We start from the raw sequence: 20258 nt of genomic DNA, 5'->3' as shown, positions 1-20258 counted from the left end.
TCTTTATGAACCTTCCTGAGTTTTTTCTTATTTTAACAGGGAATTAAGATAAAGAGACTAATTTGCACTGTTGGGCGTTTGATTTTTATAAACTTGGGTCCTTTGTTCATTATTTAAACAGGGACGGTTTGTAGATCAATCGAATAAACCCTGTCGTTGCTTATCCCTTAAGGACTGCTCACCTTGTCTTGAGACAGCAGGTCCCAGTGAAATGCTTTTGTCCTCGTTGATATAGATTTGGATTGCAGACTTAGAGATGGTGGTGGAGGTGGTGGAGGTGGGGGCGGTGCCGGGATGGATGGTGTCGTTACACACTCTGGGGGAGGAGGCACTGTTGCAGGTGACTTCGGAGAAGGAGCTTGAAACACCGTCTGTGCCAGTTTACTGGGAGGTAACTGCGTAGAAGATGGGGTCTGGGGAAAAACAGCGTTCGCAGCGTTTGGTTCCGAAGGGGACGTTTGCAGTGGGGGGGGTGTGTTTCCACTGACAGGTGAAACCGGCTCCTTCTCTGCCACCTGATCTTTGATGTCCATGACCCGACTCTCCTGTATGACTGAATATATCCCATCATCTTCAGGTTTGAATTGGGATTTACGTTTCCAGTGAAGACAAAACTTATCGATGGCCAGTACCCATTCATCCCGCTCTTTCTTTATTTCTTCTGTACTCTTGAACTGACAGCTAACCGGTACCCTAAACCTACAAAGAGGAGAAAAATGCCACCATATCACTCCTTATACTAGGCCACAAACACCCTGCTTCAGCACCTCATTCTGTAGCCTGTGTCCCTATAAAAACTGGTGCTCTGGTGTCTCCACCCAACCAAAATAGGGTTACTATGCTAAGTGATTTGCTACCTGACCCTGTAAAAGTTTACCCCTGCAAATCTGCATGGGTTTTGATCAGTTTCCCATGCTTTTACCATCGCTTATCATGGTTTGCCATGTTTTTTAATATGCTTTGCTGTACCTCTCTGGGCTTTACAATGCTTACCTATGCTTTACCATGCTTTCACTATGCTTTATTGCTATGCTTTTATTTGCTGTAATCCACATTGAAAAAATAAACAACATTCATGCTATCATTACCCTGTTGTATGAATTGAATCAATCAAATTCACAACATGATTAAACTGATGAAGTCTCTAGAGGAAACAAGTTTTATCTTATAGTTTATTTGAGTTATGGTTATAAAATGCAAACTAATGTACTTTAGATTTTCTGAATAGTTCCCAGTTTGTTGCTTGAAATACTTCAGGCTTTATTGAGAAACTATTAAGAACCCGTGGCCTTCTTGTTTTGAATGCTGGATCTCTGGTGTGATAATGATTAATAAGAGGGAAGTCAACCCACGCTTACAAGTCTCTATTTCTATTCTGTGAAATTTCAAAGCTGTGATCTCATTAAATTTCAGCCTCAGGTACTTTAATGTATTATGGTTGGCTAGAAGTCTTGTACTTACTGATACTCGTTTTTCTTGGTGTGCACAGTAAAGGCATCACATCCATGCTGCTTCTCAACGCTCGCGTTACCATCTGAGATGTGGATGACAGTGGAGGAAGGGTCTGAGTCCTCAATCCCTGTGGTGTGGTCTGTGTGCTGCAGGATGAGCTCACCTTCATGCAGTTGTACTAAATACCTTGCAGAACACAAGACAAATCAACAGGAATGAGTATCTACTCCACTATGCATTTAAGAACACACACGTTCCAAGCATTCAAACTTGGATCATGATGAAAATGAGCCACTTATTGATATTGATGTGAAATAGCCATTGTCATTTTCTTTACATCAGATATTTTCACCTAATGTCAGAACAGCCAGTAGGTTCCTTTGTAGTTATATATAGGGCCTTTAACACTATCATAGATTGTTATTACATGAGCGTAGCTACTATTTACTTCATGCTAATATTGGACTCAGCTTTCGCCCAGATAAAATGAGATGGTAGTGGTGGGGACCAACCATGACATACTGAAGCTGTACTGTAACATCTGCACACATTGAAGTCAGAACTGAGCCTCCAGTGCTTTTCCTCTGCCAAGTAATGTGGATTTCCTATTGGCCTGGTGTTGATGGCTGACGTGTAATGCTGGCTCCAGGGATCAACTTCCTTACAGCCTCCCTGGTGCATCATTATTATTTGTTTATTTAGCAGACGCCTTTATCCAAGGCGACTTACAGAGGCTCGGGTGTGTGAACTATGCATCAGCTGCACTTACAATTATGTCTCACCCGAAAGACGGAGCACAAGGAGGTTAAGTGACTTGCTCAGGGTCACACAATGAGTCAGTGGCTGAGCCTGGATTTGAACTGGGTACCTTCTGGTTACAAGCCCTTTTCTTTAACCACTGGACCACACAGCGGCGATGCTGACTCCGGAGATCAACCAAAGTGCGGCCTCCCTAGCGCCATGGCGAATGGGGTGGGTGGGACACTTCGCAGGGGTCAACAATTGGGCAAGTCCCATCTCTGGTGTATCGTTGACTAGCCAACGACACCTCAGGAAAGCATGCCAGCACCACTCCTCTCCATCCCCCACCCAACGCAACCCGATACAGTATTCTGGGTGTGAAGGTATTTTTTTTTCAATATAACTTACCATGCAAATATACCATGGTGACCTGAAGAATGTTAAAATGTCAAGGGATTTAGATCATTTCAAATAGATAAGGCAGCAGTAGCTAAATGCTTTTCCCCCCCGACTGACACAAACTACCATTTTATTGGGTGTTTCATGTCTGTTTGTTAGGTATCAGTTGCACTAATGAATTACTTAATTACTGCAACAGATAAAGGTGTCTTATCAAACTGAAGGCAATACAAATGAATTAACTTGCAGCTTATCATATTTACATTAACAGTGATGGATCACTTAGTTATCTCATTGACATTTTCCCCACGCATTAAATAACCAACATACAGAACTGTACCGTTGGCTTTTACAGCAACAGAAAAACTGAGCTGTCTTTTATGTTGAAGTTGATGTATGGCATGGTTTTCAAATCAGGCCATTTCTTATTGATGTATTTTTTATATCCACTGGAGGAGGAGTGTTGCAGGGGACAGGTTAACGGTTACACTCTGTCGTACCAGGCAGCATTAGGTTATACATCATTCTATTAAGGATACAGGGGTGATTTAGAAAGTCACCAGCACTGAAACAGAATGATGCAAAGTGAATCTGAACTAGAAGAACACACTAGTTAAGGCAACTCTGACATTTCATGCCTATACCAAGTAGGATTCAGTCTGCTAATTCTATTAGGTACTACCGAGCACTGCTTTATTCTAACACTTTTATATACTAACATAATATGTCGTAATTTAGCAATAATGTAGTAGTACTTTTTAGTAAGGGAAGTGCTTTTCAGCCTCACTTATTTAATTGTTTCATGCAGTTGCACTGCTTTTTACTTACTATTTGTATTAATTTCAGATGTCATACAACAATCATCTTGTCTGTTCATCAACGGTACAAGGAGGATAAGCCATATACAAAATATGACATTATTACAAGAAAATAAAAACATTTAGAAACACTAATATATATATATATATATATATATATATATACATATATATATATATATATATATATATATATATATATATATATATATATATATATATATATATATATATATATATATATATATATATATATATATATATATACAGTACTGTGCAGTAAGAATGCTTTCAAAAATAGACATGTTAATAGATTATATTTATCAATTAACTAAATGCAAAGTGAGTGAACAGATGAAAAATCTAAATCAAATCCATATTTAGTGTGACCACCCTTTGCCTTCAAAACAGCATCAATTCTTCTAGGTACGCTTGCACACAGTTTTTGAAGGAACTTGGCAGGTAGGTTAGCCCAAACTTCTTGGAGCTAAAATATATATATATATATATATATATATATATATATATATATATATATATATATATATATATATATATACATACATACATATATATATACAGACATGCTCAAATTTGTTGGTACCCTTACAGCTCATTGAAATAATGCTTCATTCCTCCTGAAAAGTGATGAAATTAAAAGCTATTTTATCATGTATACTTGCATGCCTTTGGTATGTCATAGAATAAAGCAAAGAAGCTGTGAAAAGAGATGAATTATTGCTGATTCTACAAAGATATTCTAAAATGGCCTGGACACATTTGTTGGTACCCCTTAGAAAAGATAATAAATAATTGGATTATAGTGATATTTCATAGTAATTAGTTTCTTTAATTAGTATCACACATGTCTCCAATCTTGTAATCAGTCATTCAGCCTATTTAAATGGAGAAAAGTAGTCACTGTGCTGTTTGGTATCATTGTGTGCACCACACTGAACATGGACCAGAGAAAGCAAAGGAGAGAGTTGTCTGAGGAGATCAGAAAGAAAATAATAGACAAGCATGGTAAAGGTAAAGGCTACAAGACCATCTCCAAGCAGCTTGATGTTCCTGTGGCAACAGTTGCAAATATTATTAAGAAGTTTAAGGTCCATGGAACTGTAGCCAACCTCCCTGGGCGCGGCCGCAAGAGGAAAATCGACCCCAGATTGAACAGAAGGATAGTGCGAATGGTAGAAAAAGAACCAAGGATAACTGCCAAAGAGATATTAGCTGAACTCCAAGGTGAAGGTACGTCAGTTTCTGATCGCACCATCTGTCGCTTTTTGACCGAAAGTGGGCTCCATGGAAGAAGACCCAGGAGGACTCCACTTTTGAAAGAAAAACATAAAAAAGCCAGACTGGAATTTGCTAAAATGCATATTGACAAGCCACAATCCTTCTGGGAGAATGTCCTTTGGACAGATGAGTCAAAACTGGAGCTTTTTGGCAAGTCACATCAGCTCTATGTTCACAGAGGAAAAAATGAAGCTTTCAAAGAAAAGAACACCATACTTACAGTGAAACATGGAGGAGGCTCGGTTATGTTTTGGGGCTGCTTTGCTGCACCTGGCACAGGGTGCCTTGAATCTGTGCAGGGCACAATGAAATCTCAAGACTATCAAGGCATTCTGGAGCGAAACGTACTGCCCAGTGTCAGAAAGCTCTGTCTCAGTCGCAGGTCATGGGTCCTCCAACAGGATAATGACCCAAAACACACAGCTAAAAGCACCCAAGAATGGATAAGAACAAAACATTGGACTATTCTGAAGTGGCCTCCTATGAGTCCTGATCTGAATCCTATCGAACACCTATGGAAAGAGCTGAAACTTGCAGTCTGGAGAAGGCACCCATCAAACCTAAGACAGCTGGAGCAGTTTGCTCAGGAAGAGTGGGCCAAACTACCTGTTAATAGGTGCATAAGTCTCATTGAGAGCTACAGAAAACGTTTGATTGCAGTGATTGCCTCTAAAGGTTGTGCAACAAAATATTAGGTTAGCGGTCCCATCATTTTTGTCCATGCCATTTTCATTTGTTTTATTATTTACAATATTATGTTGAATAAAAAATCTAAAGCAAATTCTGATTTCTATTAAATATGGAATAAACAATGGTGGATGCCAATTACTTTTGTCAGTTTCAAGTTATTTCAGAGAAAATTGTGCATTCTTCGTTTTTTGTGGAGGGGTACCAACAAATTTGAGCACGTCTGTATATATATATATATATATATATATATATATATATATATATATATATATATATATATATATATATATATAGTGAATTGTATGCCTTCAGTAGGGTGCTCAATTTATTCCAGCAAAAAATGGTAGCCAAAAGTGTAATATGACTTTATTAAACAAGTCGCTGCAGTGATGGGAAATGCATACTTCACCCATTTGACAGAAGCCAGCTCTCCTCTCTCTAAATCCAGCCGTCCTTCACGTATAATCCCTGATTTTGGGGGTTCTTCGTTAACTGCCGAACTAACTTGTGTTGGAAGCACATATATATTATTGTATATAACTTTATTTACAAGCTGCATGATCTGAAAGACAGACAATAAACAGATACATTGTAAAAAAAAAAAGAAAAAAGTGTCAAAAAGTGATTACTCATTTTATTAGTTGTCCCTTTTGAGGTGATAAGGTAATACACAATGTGAAGTGTGTTCATTGTATAAAAAATGTCATCCCATTCTGAGCTCAGACTATGTAAAATGATGTCTCTATACTAAGAGACACCCACACAACATATTAACTTTCTGTAGATCACAAACTAGTATTGTACACAGGACTACTAATTACCATAACATAATGTCAGTGACAATGATCGGATGATTTTTCATACGGGATTCAGAATACTGTATAAAGACATTATCATGCCCCATGTTTCTATAGCAACAAAGCTCGATGTCATGCAGCTAAAATCACCTTAGGGGAATAGGAGCTTTGCAAAATCTTTGCAAAAACTGGTCAAGTTATAGGTTAGGTATTGACACCAGTGCAGAATTCACACCCTGTAGCTCTAGGTAATCATACATTTATCAAATTACAGTTTGTTCAAAATAAAAATAAAAATGGGCCCTATTTTCCACTGCTGCTTTGAGCATTAATGTCACAAGCAGCTTCCTCAAGGATTAAAGAGTCCACAAGTTAGCAGATAATGCTTACTTTTCTTTTGTCTTCTTGAGAATTGGCTTCAAGCTCATAATCCTGACGGTCGTGAAAGGAAATTGAGAATCTAGTTCCTTCCCTGTCTTCACAGGACTTGATTTGTGTAAAAGGAAACTGCTTTTTCACAGTCCCTTTCTCAATGCTGCAAATAACCTTTGAATTGAAATCAATCTGCAAGACAATAAATGTGTTTTAAACTTCAAATTGAATTTGAAGACAACAAAAACATGAATGCTACATGTTACAAAAAAAAAACTATAGAAAAGCTCAATAGCTTTATACTGTTCACTTGTTTTTTTCAGCTGTTCCTAATTCTGTAACATTAACAGTTTGCATAAAGAAAAAACAAACAAAAAAGAACTTCAGATGTAAAACACCTTGTAAGTGACTCTGCAGCAGCAGTTGTTGATGCATAGTTAACCCCTAAGTCGCTTGGATAAAAGCATCTGCTAAATCACTGGTTTTCAACCCCGGTCCTGTGTCTGCTGGTTTTCATTCCAACTGAGCTCTCAATTACTTAACTAGACCCTTCATTGAAATGATAATTTGCTTAATTAGACCTTTTTAATTGTTTTCAGCTCTTAAACAGTTGCAGATTTCAAGTTAGCTATAACATTTTATAAGTAACTACTCTGCTACATAACATAAGCTACATAACTAAATCAATAAATAAGTTTTTTTATACTATATATACTTAAACTTGTCCTTTGTTGAGAAGCTTTTCATAAATCTGGCCCATGGTGTTTAGTTCCTGAGGATTTACATCAACATATTCTTACCTGCAATATTCGTTTCTGCCATCTGTATCTGTTGCATTTGTAGACACTGAAATTATACTGTGACGTGCTTTCCACCTGCTGCTGAAACAAAGCCAGATATCAAACACACTATAACATGCAGGACAGCCAGACAGGTGCCGTCATACATTTCCAGATGATCATAAAGAAGATCTTTACCATGTTTGATCACAGTTGTGGTTCTGTTGAAATAAATGTTCAAATGTAAGCACATCACAAATATATTCATGATTTTAAAAAAATCAAAACACTGCAGTACATCCACAGTAGAGCATGATGGTGTGAACTTTACAAATAGTCTGAGAATCAATCTGGTACTTAGTACTTTTACTTATATTACTAACCACCCAGCATTAAAAAGCAACAGAGGGTTAATTGCCATGGTAAGACTATAAATGCCGGCAGTGGGGACTGATGATACATACACTAGCAGTGATGGTGTAAATATCTCAGGGTAGGAGCTGTGGGTATGCAAAACAAGAACTATGCAACTCAAGCCCCACACTGTGAACTTGGATGGCAAAAATCCTCATTTTTATGCTTTTATCTTCTCCATGAAGAGGATCACCTAATAGTATTGATACAGCTTGTTGCTAGGGTCCCCCCCAGAAAAAAATGATCTCAAAAGAATAAGAAGCAATTAAAATGTGGGTTACAGTTTTCTCTGTGAATTAATCATTCACATGAATATACGGAACCTTTAAAAAACAGGAATTGTAACTACAAAGTGATTATTTATCAGGCATACTACAAACCAATCCCGTGGTCATGGTTAGAAAACTCCAGAGTTTGTACTTCCTCCTACAGATTTCCAAGTGATATGTTAATAGGCGTACTCAGTGCTGTTATCTGTGTGCAAAGAGAAAAGCTACCTTTGGCTTCATGTTCCTCTTTTTTATTATGAGATGCCAGTGGGTGTTGACATGTGTATCTGTGCATTGGGAGTTCAATTTATCATGTATCTTCATAACAGCCTCATCTTTTACAATTTCTCAGGTCAGAAGGTGCATTCATTACAGCTGGGGTTTGTATTTAGCATCTTATGTGGATATTATAATGCAAACATGTTAAACAGTCTGTATTAAAAACAGCATGTGCAGGTATGGTCCCCGAGTGGCACACCTAGTAAAGTCGCTGCCACGTGGCGTGCAGATTGAGTCATACAGTCAGGGGAGCGCCAGTTCGTGTCCTGGTTGTGTGAAGATGTCGGTCTTCAGCAGGGATTCCACAGGGAACTTTGCATCAGGGAAGCATTAGCTCACCCCCAGTTATTTGTCATTCCCAGAATGTATTAGGTTTTAAGGGAGTACTGCACTTGTGAGACAACTTAACCATTAGAATATATATATATATATATATATATATATATATATATGTTCAGACAAACACTACTTAAAAGTGACAAAAAAATCAGTACGTCTGTATTTCGGTCCTACAACAGAATTTATAAAAAAGATCTTGCAAAGGAAACTAATGCATACGGTACCACAAAATAATATTCTAAACAGGATCTGTGAAACACATTATACGTAGTGCAGAGAATTATGAATGCATTCAAGGACATCAAGTCAAGCTTGTACCTTAAACTCAAGTTGTCTTTTCACATATAAGCAGAAGGATCATTGCTCTGTGTTGTGAGGATGTCATAGCAACCAGCTTTGTAATAATTCTCTGGTTTCAAATACCTAGACAGATATACACTACTGCAGCAAAAACATGAAATATAGAAAAGTGTGCTAAAACAGCACAAGATAAATATATCACTGAGACAGGGTGGAGCAAGGGATGAGGCCCAGAGACTGCGGTTCAAACAAAATACTTTTATTAAATAAAAGACACAAAATAAACAGGCACGAGAGCCAAACAAAAGGTTTTTAAAACAAAAACAATAAACACCAAGTAAAACTTACAGAAAATAAATCTTCCAGGCTGAACTTTGCCTTCACTGGACTGCACAAATTTAAAAAAAAAAAAAAAAAAAAAAAAACACACCACACAAAGAAAAACTCCAGCAAGCAACAAAAACCACACTTACTTCCTCAACTACTTCTCTCTACTGAGGAGCTGAGGCCTCCTTTTATGTCAGGTGGCTGGGTGTTGATTGATTGTTAATTACTCCAATCAACCCCCAGTCTCCTGACACAATAAACCTGGGCAGGGAGAGGAATTTAACCCCATCCCTGCCACTATTTCCTGGATTCCAAACAAATAGCAGTCAGAGCTACAAGCTAATACAAAGTGCTACTTTCATAAATGAAATACAGGTCTCCCACGAAGTGTAGCTCCAAGCAGTTGAGACAGCCGCACATTTCAAATGACTTTTCAGACATTCGGGTGGATGCATTAATAACAGCACAGCTGCTGAAGAGCATAAAATGACTACTATTGATCCCAACAGTGTTTACAAAAGCAACACTTTGTAGCGCTAGAATGGACAGTATTTCATATATGTTTTATGTGTGGGATACAGTATTGCATGGAGCTCCTTGATCACCTGATCTAAATGTTCACTGTGATGTGTATTTAGTTTGTAACATATTCTTGAGACTGCCTTTTCTTACCTGTGTTTGTGAGGTTTGTTTCGTAGCTTCACCTGTCCCCTTGCTTGCCCACACCAAAGCTTCTTGGATGGTCATCTCACCCATTTTTACCTTGTTTAATATTCTTAGCTGTTCTTCGTTGCTCAGCTATAGTGAAACATGAAACACAGTGCATAGGCATATCAGGAGAGTGTCCAGAAGAGATCAGTAGTTGCATACAGCTTTATATAGGAGAAATAATATGTCTTGACCTGAAGATTAGCCACCTAACTCAATCAATAACACGTACATGTCTTTGACATTCTGTTTAACACCAATTACACACTCCACTCCATTACAGACTGGTTTGGACAGGCTGGCCAAAAACCTCTGGTACTGTAATTGTATTAACAAAATATTTTCTTGTGCATGCTTACCATGGCTAAGGGCAGCAGTGTGGAGTAGTGGTTAGGGCTCTGGACTCTTGACCGGAGGGTTGTGGGTTCAATCCCAGGTGGGGGACACTACTGCTGTACCCTTGAGCAAGGTACTTTAGCTAGATTGCTCCAGTAAAAACCCAAATGTATAAATGGGTAATTGTATGTAAAAATAATGTGATATCTTGTAACAATTGTAAGTCGCCCTAGATAAGGGCGTCTGCTAAGAAAATAATAATAATGGCTAATCATGGTTTACCAAGCCACTATATGATTTACATGCTGGCCTGTCCTTTGTATGCCTTTAGAGTGTTTTACTGCAATTTGTTATGCATTTACCATAATATATTACAGTAAACTATAGTAAACTTCTACTACAGTAAAATAATCGCCAACTAATGGTAAGAGCAGGAAGGTCTCTGGACAGCTAATTCTTTCTAATCACTTTAGAAAAAAATACAAGAACTACTTGTAGGCTAATCTACGCTTTGATGAATGCTTTGCATGCCTAGACCATTATACTGCCTGTTATAATCTCAAAGGCATCTTAAATATTCAGTGTCCCACAAACATATTCAAAGTTTAGTTATGGAATGACAGTTAATTTTTTTTTTACATTCCCAAAAGACAGTTCAATAATAATAATAATAATAATAATAATAATAATAATAATAATAATAATAAGGCTGGAAGTCCCTTGAGTCTTTTTGGTGGCATGTAAATCATGAGAAAATGAGAATCATTTTCTTCCTCATCATAAATCAAAATAATTTGAGCTTTGGATGTCACTGATGTGCTGATTTGTTAGACTTTATTTAGACTGAATTTAGAAATAAGCTTGTTATTGTTTATTGTATGTTACCATCCCTTCTTATACAGGACATCTGCAAATTACCTTAGATACCGCATCTAAAAAGCAGAAGTATTGAAATACTGTTTTTAATGTATTTACCTACCTGACCATAAATGACATTCACTTCCTTATTTTAACAGGGAAGATGGTTATACATTGCAACAGATTTTTAAACAAGACAACAATGTGAAGCAACTGAAATAAATTTAGAATAATACTAGAAATGTACTAAACTGCCCAACTTGGTATTCCACTTATGTTTTGACAACATCTTCCATACATCAAAAGAAAGGTACCACTTTTATTGTCAGATTTAGTTATGTTTAAAACATCATTATTGCAAAGATCAGCTTTAGAAGTCGCATGCCTTCAGGTACCACAGTATATCAGATCCACAGAGCTAGCCTAGCACATCCATATGCAGTAGTGTGCACATGCATTGGAAAACCCCATTGCTTCTGTAGTATTGATTTGTTGTGCATATGAAATTAAACCACTAGAACTGAAAATCTTGGGAAATTGTCAAAATAGGCAAATGGGTGACTGATGGCTTCAATAGGCCACACATGCAATTCATTTAAAATAGTGGGAGAAAAGGAACACATACAGTAGTCTCCAGCTAAAGCCTTGGAAACACATGAGTGACGCAGCACTGTTGGTCATTTTTATGTTAGGATGGAGAAATAATCAAGAAAGCCTTCATCTACTCATGGTTACAGTCTCATTCTGTCCCAAAAAGAACCCGAAATGCTACAATATATTGATGGACATTACATAAGAAAATGAGATGTCCTTTTTTTGGAATACCATGTTCCTTCTCAAAAATGTGTTTTATATTAGCCTTTAACAAAGGAAAATGACTGCTTTAATGCATTTCCATGCATCTATTTCATTCTAAAACATTCAAATAATGTTTTCTGGGGAGAGTAAAAAAATACACTAACTTTGATTCATGTACTAAGGGTTACGCTTAAATTAAGTCATGATCCAGTTCTTGTGAACTTTTTTATGGTAAACAGAGCAGGCATGACTTAGAAACATGGCTGTCAGCTGAGCAGAATATCCCAAAAATTGGGCTGAATTCAAAAAAGCAAAGCGGCCCAGAATTTGGGACGTTACTTAAACACTAAATCGGCCCAGATTTTGGGACATTATAAAAGCAAAGCGGCCCAGAACCCTGAGAACGAGCAGTCTATATGTAAAACTGTGATTACATTACAGATAAACTGATGAATCCTGTAACAAAACTGTAATAGTGGGCAGGATATATATTTGCAATTAAAATAAATCATGCAAACGATTACAGATATATGCTATTTGAAATAAAAAGTAGATCACCACAGAAAGCCAATTCTTACATGTGTGCATAATATTACTGTTACACGGTTCCATCTCAAAAACCGGGCCTGTGTCATGCCTCACAAAATGATATCGCAAAAGTCTACGCAGCACAAAGGAATATTAACCCTAGTTAGGGTTGGGGTTGAGTTAGGGTCAGGGTGGGTTGATTCAGTAGAGTTGCCGAGCTGTGGAAGTGAAAGGTGGGCGTGCTTGGAAAAATGCCCTCGAATTATCTGATGCCCTCAGGACACTTTCTAGTGGATATTCCTTTACGCTGCAAAAGTGTACCGGAAACTACAATAGTAGTACAATTTTGGAAAATTACAAAACGATACATAATTCAATATGTTAACATAACATTATTCAGCAGGTTTAGTTTGACTTTATGAAGCAAAAATAGTTAATTCTATAGGGTGTGATGCAAAACTTTTGGCCATAGCTATAATGCCCCACACATACTCTATTAAATAAAAACACTGGTTTGTTTATCAAAGTTGTTTTTCTGTCATCTATATGCAGGTGTATGAAATGATCGATCAACTTAGCAAAGAAACATACAATACGTTGCTGACAACAAGTAGCCCAATACTGAAGTGTTAGTAAATATGTCCTTTTACCATCTCAGCCAGTTATTTAGTAAAAATAGTAGTGAACTACAGAAATAATAAAAAAAAAGGATCAAACTGGCTACAGGAAGGATGCTTATCAGGGGCGATGTATAAAATAAAATAGTCCTGGGAGGTATCAAACACTTCAGGGGGCTTGGACACCTCCATAGACAAAAGTTTCATTCATGATTTTTCCTGTTGCCACTACTTGACTGTGATTGGTTAATCCACCAGATTATCAGACAGAAAAAAACAAAACACTGTGGATTTAATGCTCAGCATCACAGCGGGACTAGCGGTATCATCCCACACTGATCCGTCCAACACCATATTAAAGCAATGGCAGCGATACAGGCAGCAAAATGCCACGGGTGCCACGCCGCACCATGCCTGTCTGTCCCAGGCTTAACACAGCATGTATTAATTATGAATGCATGTGACAGAACAATATTCAAGACATGCTGTGACAGGCTGGCTCGCAGTGGTGAGGTGTGATGATGTCACGGACCAGGAAGTAACTGAAACCAAAACAGTGGATGGGCGGGTGAAGCTGAATGCAATGGCACTCAGCGTGGATTTATTAACAAACCAAAAACAAAAGATTTAAACAATAACAAAACACAAAACAAAAAGGCGCGATGGCCAAACAAACAGAAACAAGTATATTTTTTAAATATAGCAATTGTTCTTTTTCCTCGCTCTTTCTCTCCGCTCTCCCGTACTCTCCTCTCTATACTCAACCACCCCCCAGAACGGACAGCTGCCGCTTCTTATACTCTGGCCGAGGGGTTAACTAGTTGTTAATTATCTTATTACCCCTTGGCCAGAGTCTGCATGCGTTTGGTAAGGATGCATGACTGTCAGCTAGTTAAATAATCAGTAGCTGATCAGTCATGCATCCTCACAGGGTTTTTAAATATAAGTAATAAAAGACACAGCGCTTCTATCCGCGCCGCAAACAAAAATACAAATAATAATGCATAGGGGTGGGACACTCCGCCACACATGCACAACATTATTTAACAGAATGGTGAAGCAACTCACCAGAACAGGAAACACAAATTGCACCTGGCTCAGGTTTTTTTCAGGAGCTTGAACAATTTCCAACTTTTTGTAGCAAGAAACAGTGGCACATCTCGTCGTTTGTTAACATGTCATTTTTTGCGATGAGGTGCACTTGTGGAAATCAATACAAAATGAGTCAATGATATGACGGCGGTTCTGGAAAGATTGAATAAATCAGTGTGCCTCAAGATACTTACGCAATGACAAAGTCACTTTTGAAAAGACTGAATAAACCATTTGAATTTAAGTTTGATGATGATGAGTTATCAGGTTACAAAACAGTACTGTATCCGTTGTGAACAAATCGCTATCGGTGCCAAGAAGGTGTTCTTTTAAGCGAAGTTCCTGTTCTCTTAGGCGAAGTGTTCTCTTAGGAGGTCTTCCTATACGCAGAGACTACTGTAGCCACAAATGGTAAAATGCAGGAGCCTTTTTAAAAGTTGTTTAAGATGCCTAATTAAAGCACAAAGTGATCTAAACTTTTCACACGAGTGGCAAAAATGTAAATTCTCACACCCTGAGGCTTTCATGCAGGTATAAAAAGGTTATAAATGACAAATCTTGAGGTGTTTTAATAAATGACTACTATATACGGGGTGTCAGTCTGCCTCACTGAATAGAGCCTGTTGATTGGACTCCCATGAAGAGTTCAGGAAGTGCTTACACCTGTTTCTTTCTACTTCAGTAACATTATAAGTTTTTTTTCTACTTTTTTTTTTAAATTAGCTCTGGGCTGAATTGTTTGTGAAAACGACCCACAATAAGTTACACAACCAAATTTAACAAATAACAGAAGACGGTTTGTTTGTTTAAAGGGGGAATTTCTCAATGAGGAACTTCATTCCTGGCACATTAGAATAAAAAAAAAAAGTATTTAATTGATATTGGTAATAGTCTGCCTATACAATTTAACAGCAGCACGGAACCCCGGGCTGGAATAAATGCACACCTTTTTAATTGTAACAATTGATATGTTAAGAATATGTTTTGATTGATACTAGGTATATATCAACTTCAATGGTACGTACTTCCTAATTTATGGAGGATGCCCCTTTTTGATCCAGGGGCTGCAAATTAATTGTTGATGAAAAGTAAGCGAGTGAGTTGGAAATTGGAACACGTTTACTAATTTCTGTCTTCACTGTAAAACCAAATTATACATAATAATAATAATAATAATAATAATAATAATAATAATAATAATAATAATACGTTTTATGATGTATTTCCTTGTACAAAGCTGTTTAAAAAGCAGTTAGAACGCATACATAATAATTTCCATTTCACCGTGTTTCTAAGCTTTTGATAATAATAATAATAATAATAATAATAATAATAATAATAATAATAATAATAATAATAATAATAACTTGTTCGCCACGTTCTAACCCAGCCGGAAAAGCATTTGGAACGAAAGTCAGACATGCTACTGACTTATACTGTACATGCAAGTTTAATCGAGTGCTGTTGGTGGAAACAACAACAAACTATTGTGGCCATAGCCATTACCAACTATACCGTCTATTGTAATGCTAACTACACAGTGCATTATATAATGCGTTGTCACCAGCAGTTACCAATCTCTGACGTTATAGTGTTACAACTGAAAAATAGTTCCTATACCTATACCTATATATAAAAAAAGGGTCTTACTTGAGGCACTGCTTCTGGCGGGTTTGTAATATCCATTGGTTTAGGACTTCTACTCATGTCTTCCAAAACTTGAACAAAGATGAGCTCCTCAACACGAGCTTGCAGTAGCCACGCTTGTTTTTCTGCAGTGTTTAGTTCCTCAGAATGCCATGGCTTTGTCTACCGGGCGGTGCCGAGAAACACCTTGGTTACTGGTAAGGCAACTTCCTCATTGTGGAGGACGTGGAAAATGTAAGAACACTGGGAGGCGAGACTGAAGTATCATATATTTTTTTTTTAAATCAAGTAGGTACGTGCTGGGTAAGATCAAATTTCATTTCCCTGGAGGAGAAATGTAAACCAGTTTTCAGTACGAGGAATGCTGAAAAACAAGCACTGCACTGTGGCACTGCGTGCTTAATCCCCTTGCATGGTAACTGCTTTTCAATTAATTTCTCAAACTTAAGCCCCAGAAAATAATAACTAAACTGCTGTTTACTAAATATATAAATAAAAAGCAAAAAATATATAAATCTTACAAAAAGCATGGAGGTTTGGCCAAGAGATGATTGGTTAAAACTAATGTGACACAAAAATATATACATCATTTTGTGGACATACTGTTGACAATACAGTACTTACATTGCTCAAGGAACGTTTGATAGGGTTGTAAACTTGTACAATAAAAACATTATTGGACCATTGAAGACAATCAAATGTAATACTACTACGACAACGACTACTACTACCACCACTACAGCTAATAATAATAATAATAATAATAATAATAATAATAATAATAATAATAATAATAATAATAAAGCTGTATTGGGCACTGTATGTTTGTTTAGGCTTGCACAGGTTGGTGTGTCACCTATATCAGATGTCCCCAAATTAGGCATCCTGATTGAGGACCCCACTCAAGGCATCCTTTGAAATATTAACTTTAGCCCTTCTAACAGTCACTCGCATTTATTGTAAATGCTGACTCCCATCTTAACTGATGTCAAGACAGGAACATAAAAACAAACAGGCTTTTAACAGCACTGTAAATCTAAGCATTGCTTTGTCAATTGGGACAAACTGCAATATATGTGTTGTTGTGACTCCCCCTGAAACCTACTCACCACCCACACTTTGAGAACCACTGCCATACGTGACACGTGAAGAAACTCATTTGTTTTGAGTGAAACAGTGTTGCTGTAGAGCATTCTGGTTATTAGGATGCTAAATGTTTCACCTGTACAAAGCCTAAATAAGCAGCATTTCAATGTTTAGCCAGCACAATTCAAATCAGCATGTAGGTACTGTAGGGGGTGCACACACTCTACACATGCGCTTTACACTGCAATGCATCTGAAATCTAACCCTCATCAGCCAGTTCAGTCATAAAATCTACTCCACATTGAGTTGTTTTTTCACTAATTTAAACACGGTTTATGCAGAGATCCTGCGCCCTGCTAAAAGCCTCAAAGGGACTGAGTATAATAGTCCTAATTGTCTTCCATGAGCTTGAGATAGTTTGTCTCCTTCAAAAAGTAGGAGTGCATTAAAGACTGGAGTTAAGGGTTTGAAAATGTGTCCCAAGAAGAAGTCTTGTGTGCGATGAGTTTCTAAAGATTTTACTGATAAAAAGTACTTAACCCATTTATTGTTTGATATGATTATGTTCACTTGATTTCGATTTTTCAAAGCCATTATTAATACAAATACTAAACACATAAGATGCTCAATCAATCAATCAATCTTTATTTTATATAGCACCTTTCATTACTAGTCACAGGCTAAAAATAAGGATACTGTTACATTTTTTTGGTAACACTTTACATTAAGTGTGTCTAATTAAACTGCACTTATATTGTAGCACATTAGTTACAGTACAATAATGCTTTGTGACAAATTGTACAACAACAATACACTTTCACCCATTGTTTTCTATGGAGGCCAGCCAGTCTGTTTTAACTCAATAACAGAACAGCAATTAAAGCATGGTTGAGGTGACACTAGTTAATGACACTTGCTCTATAACACTGTGTAACAATTTTTTTTTTTTTTTTGGTTCCTGGGTAGTAAGTGTTATTTCCTAATTGCTTATGCCTCAAAAGTATAGAAAATGGCTATTATTCCCCACAAACTTTGCTTTTGTGACCAGGACAGTGATATTTTGAAATTTACCTATTTCCAATGAGAAAACGGGCGAATTTGTGTTATATGTGTTGCTGTATATAGCAGGTCTGATTCAGAACAAAGAACTGGATTAAAACTGTAAAGGAGCATTAGGAACATTTTGTTTATCTCTTTAAAAAAAAAAAAATACTCTGGATAAAGATTGCTAAGTGATTTCCTGTGCATGTTTTGTCATGCTTTTAAGATCAGAAATAAGTGCATTAATGAGATACAGCGGGAACTATTTATGTTAATATTAGGTTCAGATCCAAATGCAAATATAATATAAATAATATAAAACAAGTATAATAGATCTATCTGACAACCAAAATTGTATATGGTTTTATATAAAAACCATGTAAAAAGCCATGTCTTTATTTGTAGTCATTCATTATGGGCAATTGAAATGTCATTTCTGAAAAATAAATATATCAAATTAGTTAAAAGGAGGATCACATCAATTGCTTAAAACAGAGTGCAACACCGGTATTAAGATTATACAAGCTGTTTTGTGGTACCATACTTACTGAAATTGTTAATATAAACTGGATTGGGCTTGATTTGAATGGTCTTCCATGTACTGTACCTCAAAGTGGTAATTGCACTACACTGTTCAACATGCTGTTTGCCAGAAGAGGGGGCTAGTGATCCTTTTCTGTGACAGCACAGCGAGACAGATATAACACTATGTAACACAATTTTTGTTCCTGGGTAGTAAGTGTTATTTCCTAATTGCTTATGCCTCAAAAGTATAGAAAATGTCTATTATTCCCCACAAACTTTGCTTTTGTGACCAGGACAGTGATATTTTGAAATTTACCTATTTCCAATGAGAAAACGGGCGAATTTGTGTCTTTTCGTTCACATAAAGTCAGAAAAAAACAACATATGAATCCAAATTAACATGTATTTATACTAAAGTAATAAAAAATGACTACAAAAGATTTAGAAGTGAGTAGTTTTTCGAGATTTACGATTATACTGTAAATCACTTTCACGAATCAGCCCCCAAATGTAGTCTCCCATCATGTTCTATTGAACATGTAACGGGAGTGTCGCTAAAGGAATGGAATTGTTTTGCTAACTATTACTAAAAGCACACACCTGTCTGGGGGCGGGAATTACTGCCTGTGAGGATCATTTCCATCAATCAGACCTATACAGCTTGCTGAATTGCTGTAGTTGTCTGATTGGGGCGGGACTGTGTGAAGCAGAAATAAGTATTACATTAATAGAAACTTAACCCCACAGTTAAACGAGAAAGAGTGTGGGTGAGTGCATAATTCTCTATAACGACGAAATTGCACTATTTTGATACATATTGTTTACCATATAACATTTCAAGCAATATGATTTTAATACATGTTATGATTCTCTCCGGATAGAAATGCCACCGCAATTAAACACCCACTTTACTTGTTGATTTAGTGGCTTGAAGTGGCTTAAAGTGTCCATAAATTCTGGAGCCAGTTGGCAACCCTGTCTCAGCTCCTTCTCAAACTTTTCTTTTCTTTGCCATGTGCCAAGAGGACTTTGCCATCCTTCCTCTGACATATTTGTTTTGGTTCGTATTTTCGTGCTCCACAAATGCCATACAGCGACTACTGCTATGTACTCCTAACTCTGCAAGTGTGGCCTCTAAAGAGACAGATGTGCTCACTGAGACCCTCATTATTATAATTACAGATCATTATTTGTGCATGTTGAGTAATTTGCATTGCTCTTAAGCTTCTATAATTGCCTGGCTGCAATGCAATTTGAATTTTGCATTCACAATTATTTGCACTGCTCTTATAATTACATCACCATTACATAAATGTATTCATTTCTGCAGCCTAGCAAAATTAGCAATTCCCCTGCAACTCCTTTGAATCGCAGAGGCTTGCAAATATATGCAAGATAGTTGTGCATACATTTGCCAAATCTTTCAATATGTGGCCCATGAATACCAAGAACCTGGTTTCTTCTTCTCAGAGTTCAGTAGTTTATTATGTGACCTAAAGAATTCCATTCTTGTTAGAGCAAATAACATGCCCAATAAGCCCTGACCTTTTTGATTGTTTGAGCTTTGCAACTTGGCATTCACAAAATGTGCCCACCAAGCTCTGCCTTATAAATGCCAGCGCTAGTCATGTCCTGTCATCACTACTGATAATCCTTGGTAATGCTCCACTCTGATAACAATCATTGCCTTATAATGTTGTTTATTTTTATTTTTTTAAAGATGAACTTCAACAAGATGTGATGGTAT

At 37.0% G+C, this 20258-nt stretch overlaps 1 protein-coding gene across 3 annotated transcripts in view; it reads right to left on the bottom strand.

The window, feature by feature from the left end:
• The window catches only part of LOC117412189 (uncharacterized), a 29913-nt gene extending 13799 nt beyond the window's left edge, over positions 1–16114 (bottom strand). The window contains exons 1-7 of one of the 3 annotated variants that reach the window (XM_034905881.2): positions 15863–16114; positions 9948–10073; positions 7369–7449; positions 6587–6760; positions 5804–5961; positions 1462–1638; positions 183–699 (exon numbers count right to left, since the gene is read on the bottom strand). In XM_034905881.2, the coding sequence (XP_034761772.2) occupies positions 183–699; positions 1462–1638; positions 5804–5961; positions 6587–6760; positions 7369–7449; positions 9948–10073; positions 15863–15919 (1290 nt within the window). In that variant the 5' untranslated portion in view covers positions 15920–16114. The remainder of the gene's footprint in view (positions 1–182; positions 700–1461; positions 1639–5803; positions 5962–6586; positions 6761–7368; positions 7450–9947; positions 10074–15862) is intronic. The other 2 variants (XM_058991140.1, XM_058991142.1) reach the window with 2 other exon arrangements.
• Between the last annotated feature and the right edge of the window lie 4144 nt (positions 16115–20258).

The sequence above is a fragment of the Acipenser ruthenus genome, chromosome 18 (assembly GCF_902713425.1).
Source record: "Acipenser ruthenus chromosome 18, fAciRut3.2 maternal haplotype, whole genome shotgun sequence".
Taxonomy (NCBI): domain Eukaryota; kingdom Metazoa; phylum Chordata; class Actinopteri; order Acipenseriformes; family Acipenseridae; genus Acipenser; species Acipenser ruthenus.
This window is presented reverse-complemented; position numbering and strand designations above follow the sequence as displayed.